This window comes from Dermacentor variabilis, chromosome 11 (assembly GCF_050947875.1).
Source record: "Dermacentor variabilis isolate Ectoservices chromosome 11, ASM5094787v1, whole genome shotgun sequence".
Classification (NCBI taxonomy): domain Eukaryota; kingdom Metazoa; phylum Arthropoda; class Arachnida; order Ixodida; family Ixodidae; genus Dermacentor; species Dermacentor variabilis.
The window spans coordinates 123,860,103-123,876,874 of record NC_134578.1 but is presented as its reverse complement, the minus strand read 5'-3'; the positions used below and the strand labels follow the sequence as shown (position 1 = coordinate 123,876,874).

General features: G+C 47.1%; 1 protein-coding gene across 1 annotated transcript in view; it reads left to right on the top strand.

Annotated features, from left to right (window-relative positions):
• LOC142563492 (putative cytochrome P450 12a4, mitochondrial) overlaps positions 1-16,772 on the top strand; it is an 81,910-nt gene that overhangs the window by 11,609 nt on the left and 53,529 nt on the right. The window contains exon 2 of the mRNA XM_075674044.1: positions 11,020-11,221. Within this exon, the coding sequence (XP_075530159.1) occupies positions 11,020-11,221 (202 nt within the window). The remainder of the gene's footprint in view (positions 1-11,019; positions 11,222-16,772) is intronic.

Below are 16,772 nucleotides of genomic sequence, written 5' to 3'. Positions count from 1 at the left end.
AAACAGATCGGCTTGTCGTCCACGGCTCGCCATTCGGAGGGGTTGCGCTGTCCGTAAGAGGAGTAAGAAGAACGCGGTATGGATGTGCGTGGAGAAACGGGTTCCGAGCGTATGGAACGAATGGATTGCAGGCCGACGTTGGACGCCTCTTGACGGACGACGGCCTGGATCAAGGAGATTGTCACCGGAGAGTGATCAGTTGACGTGAATGAAGGGGCCGCCGGTTGTGCCGCTTCGACCTCACGACGAATGATGCGGGTCAAGTTGTCACATCGTGACGGCTGGTGGAAGAGGTCGTCACAGGTTGACATAGCAGCTGTGTTGGGAAGTCGCGTGATGTGCTGCGATACCCGGCGGCTTTTAGCATGCTCGAGACAGCGGCTATCCTTGAGGATCGCATCGATGCTGGTGACGTTCGTAAACACCAGTAAATTGAAAGCATCGTCAGCAATGCCTTTGAGGACTTGATTAACCTTGTCGTCCTCAGACATAATCGGGTCAGCCTTTGCACAAAGGACCAAGACGTCGAGAATGTACCACACGTACGACTCGATCGACGTCTGTACACGTGTGGCAAGGGATTTCTTGGCATTGACTTGGCGACCGAACGGATTGCCAAAGAGGACGCGGGGGTTGTCTTTGAAGAGATCCCAGCTCGAGATCTCCTCTTCGTGAGTCTGGAACCATACAAGTGGAGCTCCGTCGAGGTAGAAAAGTACGTTCGCAAGTATAATAGTCGGATCCCACCTATGACTGGTGCTGACACGTTCGTATAAGCGGAGCCAGTCGCAACATCAGGACTGCCGACTCCGTTGAAAACACCAGGATACCGAGGGGGGGGAGACGGCGGCGTAGGTCGGGGCTGCAGGCGGAGACGGTTGCGTAGATGAAGTGCCGCCGGCCGGAGCCGAAGTTACACTGTCGCCATTGCGACCGCTGCGAAGCTCCATGACGGGTACGGGGAACGTCCACCTCCACTAAATTAATGTTACGTGTAGCTGGAGCCCAATGCTATATACAGTTTATTTACAAGGAAGCTAACTGAAGGCCAAAATGGGGACGCTACATCAAGCGGGCCCACGTCGTCTTCTTCCTCCTGAATACAGCCTCACTGTGGCGACTACTCCGTAGCAATATAACGGCTACTGATGTGAAAATCATTTAAACGCCGTGGCATCTATATTTTATTGGTATGTTGCTTGGTTCAACAGGGTGAAAACTGAAACACTAAATGCGTCAGAGGAAACTTCATTGGAACGAAAATCCTGAAGCGACACACGAAAGGAAAGAACTTACTGTACACATAATAAACTAAAGAAAGACTCCTTAGCTCTTCAATAAGGCCTGCAGTGCTATACTCTTTTTCCGTACCGCGTTTCTGAAATTGAACTTATTGAAGCTAAGCCCTTTGTGTAGCCTTAGATTACGTTTACACTAGAGAAAGATCAGTTCTCAAAACTTCTGTAGAGAATACCAGTAGCATCCCTATTTCGGCGGCAAGATGTCCATGACCAGCTTCATACCTGTTGGCGCTTAGAAGGCCTCGTTAGGTTACTGTGAAGCTCCCATGGAGGAAGGAAACCAACAATCAGGGAGCGTCAGGTGATTCCGCTAGCCTCCGGAAGCCAAGATCTTTTGACGACGCCCCTCCTTTTCTCCGGGGTCACGTGCGTGGTGCCTCTTGGGTAAGATTCGGCTCACACGTTTGCCGGATCATTGGAGATTGTTCGGTAGTTGGTAACATTTAGTGGCGCCTGCAGTAAGAAGAATCTAGACGCGTAAGAAAGAACGGGTAGTTTTCTGCTACCACGCGTCGTGCTTCACTTCAAATGCGTTGCCTTGACACGCAGAAAATGCTGGAGCAGCTGAGCCGTGATGACGGAATTTTAAAGCGTTACTTGCGCTTACCACCACGGTTAGTGGAGTCGCCATCGCTCTCACCTCGAAGCCCATTCATAACGCGAGATAGTGGGCTATTTTTCCCACGCAGTCCTCAAGGTTCGTCACATTACGTTTGTGCACCTCAAATCGGGGTGAGCATGTTCTTCTTAATTTTTGTCCAGCTGTCTTGCACCTACGGAGAGACGAAATGTTTCGCGGGATAGTTATTTGTCGCGTGTTCGCTTTGCAAAAGGCTCTCCTGTGCGTATGTCGCTTTGAGAGAAACAAATGGAATTATCATATACTCTAAACACCAAAGCAATTGCCTTTACTTCAGATTGCCTGCACTATTTTGTAAGATTGTGTAGTGCCAAGTCGTTACGCTATTGAGACGCGCTTACTGAGTTCTCGACGGTCTGCTGGGACGACGAAGATCTTGAGCAGAACGACAACGTCGATCGACAAGGACTATCTGCCTTAACAATTAGCCGGCATGCCTTTGAATATATTGGAGGCCTCCCGGACTTCCTAGTGCCTCCTTGGACACAAAAAGGGACGAATTTCTTTTTGCGCGATAATGCAGTTTCTTTGCACCTTGGACGCTCGCTTATTTGCCTGAGCATGTTCGCGTGGGTAAAATGCATCGTTGTTTCCCAGAAGACGTGCTCAAATACGTTTGACAAATGGTTTCCGGGTTTCTCTAGAATCGCCTCGAAACGCGACCAGTCGTCTTTGAGGTGGTCCTCTGGTTGTTTTGCACAATGCCGCTTACGCGACACCTTTGTTCGCTACAGCACTGAGGCCTAACTGCTGCTTAAGCAGCGAGCCGCGTCTACGCAACGCGTGGTGTTTCAGTTCATTACGCCAATGAGCTAACATGGGCTCGACTGCTCCACACGCTTGTACCTTCGCTAACCTCCAAGTGCATTTGTCACGCCTATCATGTGCGCTTATTGCGAAAGTCCCGCAGCAGATTCAACCAAGGCGAGTCGGCTAGAATCTACCGGTTACCTTTGACCTGACTACGGCCTACTTCCCTGTTATGTTCTTTTATGTCTAGCCTTTACGATTGTCACGTGACGCTTCGTGCTAGTGTTTTAATGCGACAGCGTTAAGGAGCTTGTGTCGCAGAAAAGCCGGTGTTGCCAGTGTGGGCGTCGTTAGCCGTGAGCGAAAAGTCCCGTAATGCAATTCATAAGAAACAACTTGCAAGATGGGCTGTGTGGGAATTGAACCAGGGTCTCCGTAGTGTGAGACGGAGACGCTACCACTCAGCCATGAGTTCGATGCTTCAAAGCGGCACCAAAGCGCCTCTCGTGAATGCGGTGTTGCCCTAGAAACGTGCCGTAGAAAGTTATACTACTGTGTATATCGGTAATTATGAGCAAGTAAATTACAGAAGTTGTAGTTAAACGCGTAGCGAAATACGTTTCCGCTACATTTATTCTGCGCTTTCCGCGCGCGCAACCGCTCCTCGCAATGTATGGCGCTGCCCCTACAGCTGGTGCGCCACTCGCCTGCGCGACGCTGCTCCTCTTTCCGCTCACAGCGCGATTCCTAGGTGCAGCGTCCTATGCAGGACGTCTCTGACGTGTCGCTGCGTCGTAGCGCGTCTGGTGGGAAAGCGTCCCCTGCGAAAGGTGCCGTGCTGCGTCTGCGTCTGCGTCTTGCGTCTGCGTGATGCTCCCAAGCGAGATAGAGGACGATCCCATCGAGGCGTGAGTCCCATTATTGCGTCCGCCTTCATGGCACGTCGCGGCTTGGCTGTACGTGCCGATCACGACGTTTGGCTTGCGTAAATCGTTTCTCCCTCAGAGACACCGATTTCTTTTTTTCGTCCCGCTTGCTCAGGCGCACGTATCGTCTTTGTGTGACTCAAGAGCATGCCGAGCGAATGAGTGGGCGGTGCGAACGGGGTGCGATAACGCTATCGCGTTCCGCTCTTGTAGGCAAAGCTTTTACGTCCTCCAATTTTTCCTTCCGCCATTGGTGCTATGGCAGACGAACAATCGTGCCAAGTGGTACTCAAGCCACACACACAAATGAAAATGAGCTCTTCTATTCGGTCTTCGCGCTGGAATCTATAAAAAAGATGCACTTTCTTTCGCAATGAAATATTTTTGTAAACTTTTTTTAATAACCAAACTTCTCTGAGCAAGGCAATGGCGGCCGAACAAGAATCAATATGGGACCAAAAGTTTGCGCGCTTGTTTCAAATGTGACATGCGTCAGTAAGGAAGACCGGAACATGAGCAGGTCGCCGGCCGGGCAGAAGACAGCAATGTCGTGGTAGAATTGGGTGCGTTATCTTATAAAGTGGTAGCAACACTTAGCCTCAAAATACCGCTAGGCTGAAGCTCGCCTCTCTTATGTGTGACAAAGCAGCATACATTAGTATTTTTTACTGTTAGCTTATTAAAGCGCATAGTACAAGACTTACTACTAGCTCTTGCAAATTATATTAGTAAATTCATCTATTGGCGCATTATGCGACAGAAATCATCGCCAATAGATACGCATGTAACTTTCACGCTGTGGATTTCATACAGAAGTAATGCTAGTAGCATTTCTTTCCTACTTCAGCAGTTTTGAGCCTATGTTTTGAGCCATCTATGCATAATGTTAACCAAACCAGTGACTAGGTATTACTACTACCAGTACTAGGTATGTGCTACTGATTGCGATACTTTCGCGGTTGTTCTGGCTTAGTAATAGCTTACTCTCGTCGCGCCTTCGGTACGAACCTAGCTTCCCACATTGTAACAGCTTGGGTCACTATACGTGAGCCAGTTATTCTGATGCCGTCGTAATGGTTGCATCACCGTCATTCCAGCTTTGTCATCAGAGACTCATTATATCGTCGTTTTCACGCCCCCAGAGTCATGCAGTAGTCATACAGTCATTGTCTCACCGCCATAGTGATGCCGTCGTGATTGTTCAAACATCGTCATTTCCGCTGCGTGGCCTGACTGTCGCCATGCTGTCATCAATGTTTGCCCAAACAAGTGATCCAAGTTGTTTAGTAGCTTGAGCCACTTGCTCTGCATTCAGATTCGTGATGCTCTCGTGATAATTGCATCGTCGTCATTCCAGCTTTTTCGTCAGCTCTCGTCATGCCGTTGTCATCACGTAATCGTTGTATCACCGTCATGCTATCCTCGTCACGCCGTCGTGTTGTCATCCCTTCACTAACAACATTTCATTGTCGTCCTCCGTCGTCGTCATACCGCCTTCATCGATCCGCCGATGTCAGCATTTATTTGTCCTTGTATTGCAATCATACTGTGATCATTTATACGTAATTTTGCCGTCGTTGGCATACCGTCATTGTCAGACGGTCGCTATTATGGCTCCATTATCAGACCGCCGTCCTAATGACCCCGTGCCATCATCTTCGCTCCAGCTTTGTCATCTTAATTACGTCATGCAATCGTCGTCACGGCATCATCGTCATGCAGGTTTCGTGATACGGTTATCGTCGCGCCATGGTCATCATAGAGTCGTCGTCATCCCATTTGCCTTCATGCCGTTGTCATCATCGTCACAACATATTCGTCATAGACTCGATGTGGTACTGTCGCCTGAATGCCATCGCAGTCCATCTATCATCATCACTGTGACTTCACCCTCGTCCAGTCATGGTCGTATACCGTTGTCGTCATGCCATCGTAGCCACACTGTAGTTTTACCATGGGCATCACTTCAACAACGTCATCCAATCCCCGTCGTGACGTCGTCGTCATACCTACTTCGTCAATCCATCGACGATATTTCTTGTTTGTCGTTCTATCGTAATCACGCTGTCGCTGTTGAATCGTGATTACGCCGCTGCTGTCATACCAGTCTTCATTGCGTCGTCGCGCATGCGCTATAACGCATCCGTTGTCTTACCGTCGTCGTCATGCCATCTTCATCAAGTCATCATCGTTGTCTCATCGGCCTCTTGTGGTCGCTGTTATACTGTCATCACAGTTTGAGAATCAACGTCTAAAGGACGTCATGCCGTCGTCTTTATACGCCTTTGTCATTCGACTGATATTACTCATCCGTCGTCATTCCGCTGACGTTATACGGTCATCATCTCTCTATGCTGTGGAGTGACCATGAGAAAGAGGTGAAAAAGCGAGACATTATCGGAGTATGTGGCATACAGCCGAAGCGACAAAAGTCGGGTTAAATCAATGTAACTTGAGGAATGTGATCTGTCGCTAATTTTGCCGATTTATATTCGAATTACCGTCAACAGTCCTTGTGACATTAGTTATGCAGTTCTTCATTTTTTGCTAAATCCTTAATGAACAAAAACTTTATTATGATACGAGGAGTTACCTTGACAACGAACAAGTCGAGTCATGTGCTCAGGTGACCACGTCGCCTGAATTGTTGATATTCGTGTGCCTAGGTAGCAGATAACCAACAGGACCGACAGACACCCTCCACTCTCCAAATGCCTTCTTGTCTAGTACGCCATAGAACAATACGTTTCTTTTATAGAAGTGTGTTCAAGGTCGGGAAGTCTGGAGGCTACGGCTACGCCTTCAGCATTTGCCATGCTGAATATATTGGTCTCCGACGGAATATCACCAAGAGCTTCGACGACACCCTCAAATGTGTTTATCGAGTGGCTATGTCGTAGTTACTTTTCGAAAGCCTTTGTTTGCTGTTGAACTCGCTCAGCGCATGCATTAGTTCTGCGTGCCTTGTGTCGAACTTACAGGATAGCGCTGGGATGCAATTTATCAGTTCAATGTGTGGACACTTTGGTTCCTCGAGGGTGGGCACAGGATTCCTTTAATAATCCCGCAATTTATAAGTTCCTTAGAGACAAAACTGCAATCACAGCTTAACATAAAAACATATAAAGAACACCTTGGCACGGGAAGAGGAGCCAGCAAATGATATCCGAACGCTTAGAACGGAGGGTCTGCGGGCCACAAACCTGCTTATGGAAGCACAAATAATTGGTGAACTGCGAACGCAACATTGCCGCTCTTTCGCGCCCACTAAAAGAGGATGCTTGATGCTCTTTATGTTCACTGGGTCATGAGCTGTCATTGACTGTGAGGCAACGATGTCCCGTCATGCTTAATGCTGCTACGATGGGTGTATGTGCCACGTGCGATGACTTTCAGGATGGGTGACGTCATGAATGACGCGCCTTAGATTGTCGATGCTCTGGGATGGCCCATAAAGAAGCCCAAAGAAACAAGGCAGACAGATGCATATAGAAACAAAAAGGATTAGCGAACGGCGAACACATCGTTGCCGTTCTCCGGTGAACAGTAAAAGCGACCGCTCAATGCCAGTTGTTTATATTGACTAATCCATTTGTCGTCGTCGACTGTCCTGCCGCGATGTTCCAGAGGGCGTCAAACTTAAGGTTCCTACAATGGTTGTCATGGGTAGGTGCGATGACAGTCAGGATGGGTGACGTCAATGATGACGCGTCTGAAATCGTACATGAACCGTAATTGACATTAAAAAGCGCGAACAACGCATGACTATAACGGCTACAAACAGAAGACCAAAGCATTCGTGAACGGCGAAGAGCTCGTTGTAACTCTCCCGTGCCCGTAGATATAGTTTCTTTACATTTTTTGTAGAAACATTAATGTACGGCACATTTTGTTCGCTTAGTCTTCTCTCTACTGAATCTGGTTGAGTATGGACTATGCTTTCTCACTTGTCAATGTTGCCGCGGCTTTGAGTCGTCTCCTCAATCATCCAATCAAATTGGGGACAGGAATCAATCAGGGACAGGAATTTGAAAACATGGGTCTAAACACCGTGTGTTCCATGTCTCCACCCAGCGTTCGCCAGTTATCTAGCGGCCCTCCTCGTCCGCGGCAGTCCTTTGCTGCCCCACATCTCGCCGAAACCCATCCAAATGGCGTACCCCTGATGATAGGCCAATCTGCTTCCACTGCTGTCGCATCGGTAACGTCGCCCGTCACTGATGGCAACCACCTCCTCGGACTTACGCCGCCACTTATTCCCACACCTTTGGACCTTCTGAACCCTATGCCACCCGCCATGAACCCACTACCGCTGATGCCCCTGCTCCGAACCTTCGCTACAGCCGCTCGCCCTCACCTCCACGCCACCAGTCTCGTTCGCCCCAACACCGCCGCTTTTCTTCGCCGCCTATCGCCTCCCGGATTCAGCCGGAAAACTAGGTACTGCAGCTTGTGGAGGTAAAGCTGCGTTCTCGACCCTGCCCTCAAATCCTCTGCTCACGTTACCTACTAACCGAAACCTTCTTGACGTTTACGGCTATCCTGTCACGGCACTCATCGATACAGGAGCACGTCTTTCTATTATGAGTGCTGCCTTCCGACGACGACTGAACAAGCTCCTCACCCCAGCGTCGGCACGCGTCGTCCGCGTTGCGGATGGCGGTACTGTGCATATGTGCTGTGTATTGTGCATCGGCATGAGCACGGCACGTGTCAACATCCCCGGCCGCCACACTCCTGTCCTCTTCACCGTAATTGCTCATTGCCCCCACGACCTTATTATCGGCCTCGATTTTCTCTCCGCCCATTCTGCTCTTATTGACTGCTCTTCCAGTACCCTTCGCCTTCAGTTTCCGATGCTCGCAGAACCTTTTGACGCACCCTACTGCCGCTTACGCTACACCGGCTTTCTTCGCCTGCCGCCAAAGTCCATAGCCTACATTGAACTGTTGTCTTTCCCACCAGTTCCTGATGGCGAGTACCTCGTCACTCCTCTGCCCGACATCCCAATACTGTACGACGTCACCATGCCTCACAGTATACTTACTATTACTGCGAACCACACTCGCATGCCTGTCTGTAACTTTGGATTGGCAAAGCAAATTCTACCGCAAGGTATTTGCCTTGCCACCAATCATTGTCTCGGCGACCAATACCCGGCAGCGTTATCGACCGATGGTTCTCGCGAGCTTAGCATGCCTCTCGCGCCAGCCTCGGGCGTCGATCCCAACATAAAGAAAATGGTTGCGACGGACCTGTCCTCTACGCAGGCTGAAGACCTTTGCGAAGTATTATCGTCCTACCGCGATACAAAAATGTCCCGTACAAAAATGACTGTTGATTAACCATTGATATATTGTTGGGGAATTGTTGAAACAACGGATTTCAACAAATTTTCAAGAGCAATCGAGTTCACGTAGCGCAATATATGCGCTACGTCCGTCCACGTCCTGTCCTTCGCTTAATATCGTCTGTGTAAATCTGAGCACAATATAACCATGAACGTCCACCAACTAGCCACCTTCATGGCTTTACTAAAAGTACAAAGTACCTGTTAGCCTAATCTTAAGAGAAGGTCAATCTGTAGAATTAGAACACGTTTAGAAAAGGCCACATTTGAATTGACTTAAGCGAGTAGTCCATATGTTTGCACTGGCAAGAAACCATGCAAGCATTTTGGGTATTTGTTTGTAGGAGCATCCACGATGAAAGCTACCCAATAGACCCCTGGATTTCGTGCATATTTTAGACATCAAACAGTTTATAGTCAACAAAAAACTATAGATATGAAAAAGGGCGTTTAGAGAGGGATGTTGAGAACATTGCGAACTTCCTCCTGCATGATATCATTTTGATTCATGGTGCTCCGCATCAATTGCTAACAGACCGTGGCCGTACGTTCTTAGCCAAAGTCATTGACGACATCATGCGTGCCTGCTCAATACAGCATAAATTTACCACTTCCTACCACCATCAAACTAACGGCCTCACTGAGCGTTTGAACCGCACCCTTACAGACATGCTATCCAAATGCGTTTCAGACGACCACCGTGACTGGGACCAGGCTCTACCTTCCATTTGCGTATAACTCTTCCCGTCTCGAAACTGCTGGCTTTTCGCCTTTTTACGTCTTGTATGGCCGTGAACCGACGCTACCACTGGACACTGTGCTTCCGTCCGCCACAGCTTCAACTAGCGCTTATGCCCGTGATGCTATCGCCCATGCTGACCATGCTCGCCAACTTGCGCGCATTCGTCTACAAGTCTCTCAAGGCAAACAAAAGCAACGCTACGACCTCCGTCACCGTGATGTCCAATTTGTGCCCGGCATTCTCGTGTTGCTTTGGTCACCATCACATAAAGTTGGCCTTTTTGAAAAAGTGCTTTCCTGCTACACAGGCCCATGTCGCGTGCTTCGCCAAGTAACTGATGTCACCTATGAAATCGCTCTAGCCACGCCCACTACGTCCTCTGCTGTGACAACCAGTGACATTGTCCACGTTGCCCGACTCAAACCCTAAAACTCTCCACGCGCCTTGGATATTTACCAGCACCGTGACGGCGCGTTTGCAGCCGGGGGATACTATTGCGATATCATCGAGCGATGCTCAAGGGACGAGACGCCGCGACAACGACGACGAAGGGGGTCTGTGCCTTTGGCGCGAGCGAGTGTCGGCCTGGCGATCTGGCTCCAGTGAACATAGCCTGTATACAGCCTATTTAATCTTTGTGTTTCCACGCGTAACAATATGGACACGAGTACCAGGGCGTCACTGCGACAAAGACAATATCGTGTATGCGCGACAGACAGACAAACGGGGACGTAGAATAGAAGAAAGACAAGGGCGAGCGCTTACCAGCAGGTCTGGTAAGCGCGGGTAAGAGGTAACAACGCAGCAGTTCTGGTAAGCGCTCTTCCTTGTCTTTCTTCTATTATTCGTCCCTGTTTGTTTGCGCACAAAAAAGTTTTAAGGAGAATTGACGATGCCCTTGACTGACATCGAAGGCGCGATGTCCTTTTCTTCTATCGACTTACGCCTTATACTCACTTATACATACATACATACATACATACATACATACATACATACATACATACATACATACATACATACATACATACATACATACATACATACATACATACATAAACACATACATACATACATATAATGTGTGTGTATGGGTTGCAAACAAAGCTGGACAAGCGAAAATATCAAGAGCAGCACAGCTTGAAATAACATTGAAGGCATCACTTGCTATCACGTATTCCGCGTGCACGTGCTTCAGTGCACTAGTGTACAATGAAACATAAAACTATAGCGGCTGGTTTGGATGAAACGAGTCTTTATATCAACATTTTTCTTTCACTTCCTCTCTTTCTCTCTTTTGTTTTTTGCAGCTGTCATGTTTGTTGCTCTAGACAAGAGACTGGGCCTGCTCGAGAATCCACTGCCACCTGACTCGGACGCAGCTGCGATACTTAAGGCAGCTTCCAAAATTTTTTCTGACCTGGACAAATTGGTGACACGATTTCCTTACTATCGGTACTTTTTAACGCCCACTATAAGGAGTTTTCAGCGTGTTGGAGATTACCTAGTTCCGTAAGTACCGTTACGCATTGTGCGTGCGTTTTTATTTTCCTTTTTGAAAGAGAGGGAAAAATAATTTACAGAGAGGCTGAGTGGCCGGCATAAACAATACCTCACTCTGGCCTGATGCTCTAAACTTAGGAAAGGAGCGTATATATGTATGCGGTGCGTGAGCATTTGGTTTCTCGCCTTATCATTGCACCCTTCCATATTTCGTAGAAAAAGCTGACGCACACATAGACAAACTAAACACAACGCATCATTTGGGATTGCTATCGAAGTTAAAGTAATGAGCGTTAATGAAGTAATTGTGTAAAAGTAATTTGACGATGGGAAACTCATTTAAAGAGATTTTTATAGCAACGTTTATGTTATACAGCGATGTAGTATAAGTCGTATGCTCCCACACATAACTAGGCAGCCAAGTTGTCGGCTAGGTCGGACAGCTGCCAGCTGCCTGCTAGATGTTCGATGTTCGGAGGCGCTGAACTTTTCTGGGAATTCGCACATGTGGCGTAGACGGGGAGCCAATGACTACGCGGATCGTTAGTGACGTCACTGTGCCCTGCCTATCAATTTGCTGTTTGATGGCGACACCAGTTTGGTGCTCGGAACTGACTTTTCGGTCTCCGGGCTGTGCCTTCTATCATCCATTCTGTGTTCCTGACGACAACATTGTCGTCATCGGCGACACACACGGGTACATTTAAAGCGTAGCTCTAAATGCCGGTTGAAAACTTCTATGCGAAGCTATAAAATTCCTTTGCCAATACAGGGCAAGCATTAGGAATTAAAACCAGTGTCTGCGTGGTTGATAGCTGCCATCCGGGGAACAGTGAAGAACGAGTCATTGTCCATGATAAGAATGGGCACGCCAGCGCAAAACACTCTACCAGCTCGTCCGCTTTCGTCATTCCTATACGCGATGCGTCGAAATTATGAGTTAGACCTAGACCAGAAATGCTTAGTATGATACTAACAGGGGGATAGCAAGCTTACTACCTTGCTTCCATACTTCTTGCTATCACTATGGGACGCTTTGGTTAACGCCCCGCCAATGACGATGGAACGTGAATAAAGGGGTCTCAAAACAAAGGTTGCGCCGCTCGCACAGCAAATACGAGTGCAGGCACAGCCGTCCCCCTTCCGCAGCTTATGACAGCATTAGGGTGCTGACTGTGGCGCGCCGAGCATCGCGCAATAAAACTTGGTGGAGCCACCACCAACAAGAACTTTCGTTGACATCCGTAGCATTACGTGGCGGTAGGCGTGATGCGGAATGCTTATGTTCCGCGACGAGCACGTAGCTGCTCGTACTTCTCTCGCCGAAATAGATAAACGCCGCGCACAGTGTCAACACAATTCCCGCATACATCATGTCCATGCAAAAACACGTTCCGCACCATGCCGAGGGTTTAGAGAGTTGCCGTTCACGGAGGTTCCGCGTAAGTTATTTTGGTGTGAGACCTCCAAATCATCCTCAGCTTTGCCTTTCCCACAGGTTAAGAAAAAAAAACGTTGTCCGCAAGCGTCTGCACTGCGCTGAGCAGGGAACGACAGTACCAGGCAACTGGAGCTAGGTTTTGCGCTCCACATGGACTCCGAGAAAAGTAACACAGGTGCATGTATGGATGCATTTTAGAAGCCAGTATGATCAGTACTGTTTTGGACTAGGCATGCGTTATGTGCATTGCATAGAAATTTTATTGCCCGATGGCATTGTGTCTGCGTGCAATTCTTCATTTTCATGCTCGTGAAAGCAGCGTCGGTTGCACAAAGGAGGCGTACGTGACAATGGTGATGATAAGCCTCAAACATGGCACGTATCCACAACAGAGAATGCACTCAGATTAAAGTGGTTGCCGCACCCGAACGTACAAAGTATTTTCAGAAAGTCAATGCCAGCATCGAAGTTGTGGAGACAACACCACGTAGTTTGCATGGTAGCTCACAGTATTCCCAGTCACGAAGTGCCTCAAACAGTTGTGCTACCTGTGTAAAGCGAAAGTATAATTTTTAAAATATCGATTGTTAACGGTGCTATTTAGCAGGTGACATCAGATGCATTAGAAATTTGGGCTCCAAATACTAAATAAAGATCCCAGGTCCTAACTCAGTCATAGAAACTTAAAGCATGAAGCCTTTCACACATCTACAGCCTCCTGAATTGGGGACAACATAATAATTCACACAAAAACAAACTTTAAAAGATACTGCTTTTAGACTTAAAAATTTAAGGTCTTAAGCACCACGATGCATTCATGCCAACTAGGTAGGTGGTTCAACGTTGTCCTACTGAATGACGGAAGCGAAGTATTGTTACTGTTTTGCACAAAAGAAACGAAAATAAACATGCAGGAATCACAATTGTACGAATCAAAATATTTAAATGTTAAGATTTTGAACCCAACGGAACAAAAGGAATTAGCATAAGCTTTTTCCGAAAGAACCGCTAGCAAAGGTTTTATGAAGCTATAGATTTTAGCTAAATAAATATAGCCTACTTAGACTTCGGGATGGTGAAAGGACTCAAATATGTCCATGTACCTAGCTCGAATTCCACGACATGCATTACTATAGCAAAGAGAAAGGAAACAGCGAACAACACAAAGATGGAAACATCAGAAATCCTCCAACCCACACCATTTTTTTCGTAGTATCCACCAAGCACAATTACCGTTAAAATATTACATTCAATATTTCACCTACTTCAAAAAAATAAGTTTTGTAGGACTTCCCCATCCCCCCACAGATCTCCACTAAGGTCTATTTGGTGGAGGTCAGTTGTTCCGCCTTAAAAAATTGCCTGTAGCCGTTCTACTCTTGCCCAGTTCCCCTGTAGCAGGTCAACGCAATTATTCGAGGGAGCAGGGAACTAAAATAAACTAACAAAATAGGTACTGGTCTTCACGCGGGGAGATTGCTGCTGTAGTAATATAAGAGTTTGGAGTTGAATGACCCACTGAAGGCCAGGTGTCTTTCTTTAGAGACTTCTAATGCAAAAACATAAGTGTTTGATGACAACGGCTTCTGGTTTCTTTTACACTGCTATAGCCGAGGCGGACTAAATTATCCTACACCATGAATAATTACGTCGTCAAATAAGCGTTCACAATATCGAAATCACATGCACCTTGTTAAGTGCATGTAAAACAGCGCTGTGAATCCACATGTGCCGAAATGCCTGTCGCCAGAACCGCAGGGCAATATCGCTTTGCATAGAACAGGCTTCAGGCTGTACTTGAGTTATCAAACCCACACTTATTTAAAGCCAGTGCAATAGAGGCCTAATAAATGAAGCATCGCAAGTGCTTACTCGGACAGAATGTGTTGTTTCAGAAATCACTCATTCAAAGTGGCAGTAAGTTCACAGTGGCCAAATTTCATAGTGGCCAAGCCGATCAATGAGTTAGCGGTAAGAGTGAAAATAGAGGAATTCCAGATCAAGCTACAGAACAGGTATTCGGCTTTAACTCAGGAAGAGGACCTTAGTGTTGAAGCAATGAACGACAATCTTGTGGGCATCATTAAGGAGTGTGCAATAGAAGTCGCTGGTAACTCCGCTACACAGGATTCTACCAGTTCTATTCTACCTACAGCTAGAATAGAACTGGCAGAACTTTCGAAGTTAATCAACAAGCGTAAGACAGCTGACATAAGAAAGTAGAATATGGATAGAATTGAACATGCACTCAGGAACGGAAGAAGCCTAAAAGCATGAACAAGAAACTAGGAATAGGCAAGAATCAGATGTACGCGTTAAGAGACAAAGCCGGCGATATCATTACTAATATCGATGAGATAGTTCAAGTGGCTGAGGAGTTCTATAGAGATTTATACAGTACCAGTGGCACCCACGACGATAATGGAAGAGCGCATATTCTAGAGGAATTCGAAATTCCACAGGTAACGCCGGAAGAAGTAAAGAAAGCCTTGGGAGCTATGCAAAGGGGAAGGCAGCTGGGGAGGATCAGGCAACGGCAGATTTGTTGAAGGATGGTGGGCAGATTGTTCTACAGAAACTGGCCGCCCTGTATACGCAATGCCTCATGACTTCGAGCGTACCGGAATCTTGGAAGAACGCTAGCATAATCCTAATCCATAAGAAAGGGGACGCCAAAGACTTGAAAAATTATAGACCAATCAGCTTACTGTCCGTTGCCTACAAAGTATTTACTATGGTAATTGCAAATAGAATCAGGAACACTTTAGACTTCCGTCAACCAAAGGACCAGGCAGGATTCCGTAAAGGCTACTTAACAATCGAGCATATTCACACTATCAATCAGGTGATAGAAAAATGTGCGGAATATAACCAACCTTTATATATAGCTTTCATTGATTACGAGAAAGCGTTTGATTCAGTCGAAACCTCAGCAGTCATGGAGGCATTGCGGAATCAGGGTGTAGAGGAGCCGTATGTAAAAATACTGAAAGATATATATACCGACTCCACAGCCACCGTAGTCCTCCATAAAGAAAGCAACAAAATCCCAATAAAGAAAGGCGTCAGGCAGGGAGATACGATCTCTCCAATGCTATTCACCGCGTGTTTACAGGAGTTATTCAGAGACCTGGATTGGGAAGAATTGGTGATAAGAGTTAATGGAGAATACCTTAATAACTTGCGATTCGCTGATGATATTGCCTTGCTTAGTAACTCAGGGGACCAACTGGAATGCATTCTCACTGACCTGGAGAGGCAAAGCCGAAGGGTGGGTCTAAAAATTAATCTGCAGAAAACTAAACTAGTGTTTAACAGTCTCAGAAGAGAAGAGCAGTTTACGATAGGCAGTGAGGCACTGGAAGTGGTAAGGGAATACATCTACTTAGGACAGGTAGTGACTGCGAATCCGGATCATGAGAGTGAAATATGCAGAAGAATAAGAATGGGCTGAGGTGCGTTTGGCAGGCATTCTCAGATCATGAACTGCAGGTTGCCATTATCTCTCAAGAGAAAAGTTCATAACAGCTGTGTCTTACCAGTACTCACGTACCGGGCAGAAACCTGGAGGCTTACGAAAAGGATTTTACTTAAATTGAGGACGACGCAACGGGCTATGGAAAGAAGAATGATAGGTGTAACCATAAGGGATAAGAAAAGAGCAGATTGGGTGAGGGGACAAACGCGAGTTAATGATATCTTAGCTGAAATCAAGAAAAATAAATGGGCATGGGCAGGACACGTAATGAGGAGGGAAGATAACCGGTGGTCATTAAGAGTTACGGAATGGATTCCAAGAGAAGGGAAGCGTAGCAGAGGGCAGCAGAAAGTTACGTGGGCGGATGAAATCAAGAAGTTTGCAGGGACAACATGGCCACAATTAGTACATGACCGGGGTAGTTGGAGAAGTATGGGAGAGGCCTTTGCCCTGCAGTGGGCGTAACCAGGCTGATGATGATGATGATGATGATGATGATTATGATGTCTGACATGTCTTCTTGCCACCATGAAATCTTCTCAGATGCATAACACGGGACATACACCACAGATCTTGGCCAGCCATTCTCATTTGCGATCTCGACCTCCTTCCACTGAGCAGGCTGGTCCAAGTGACCAAAC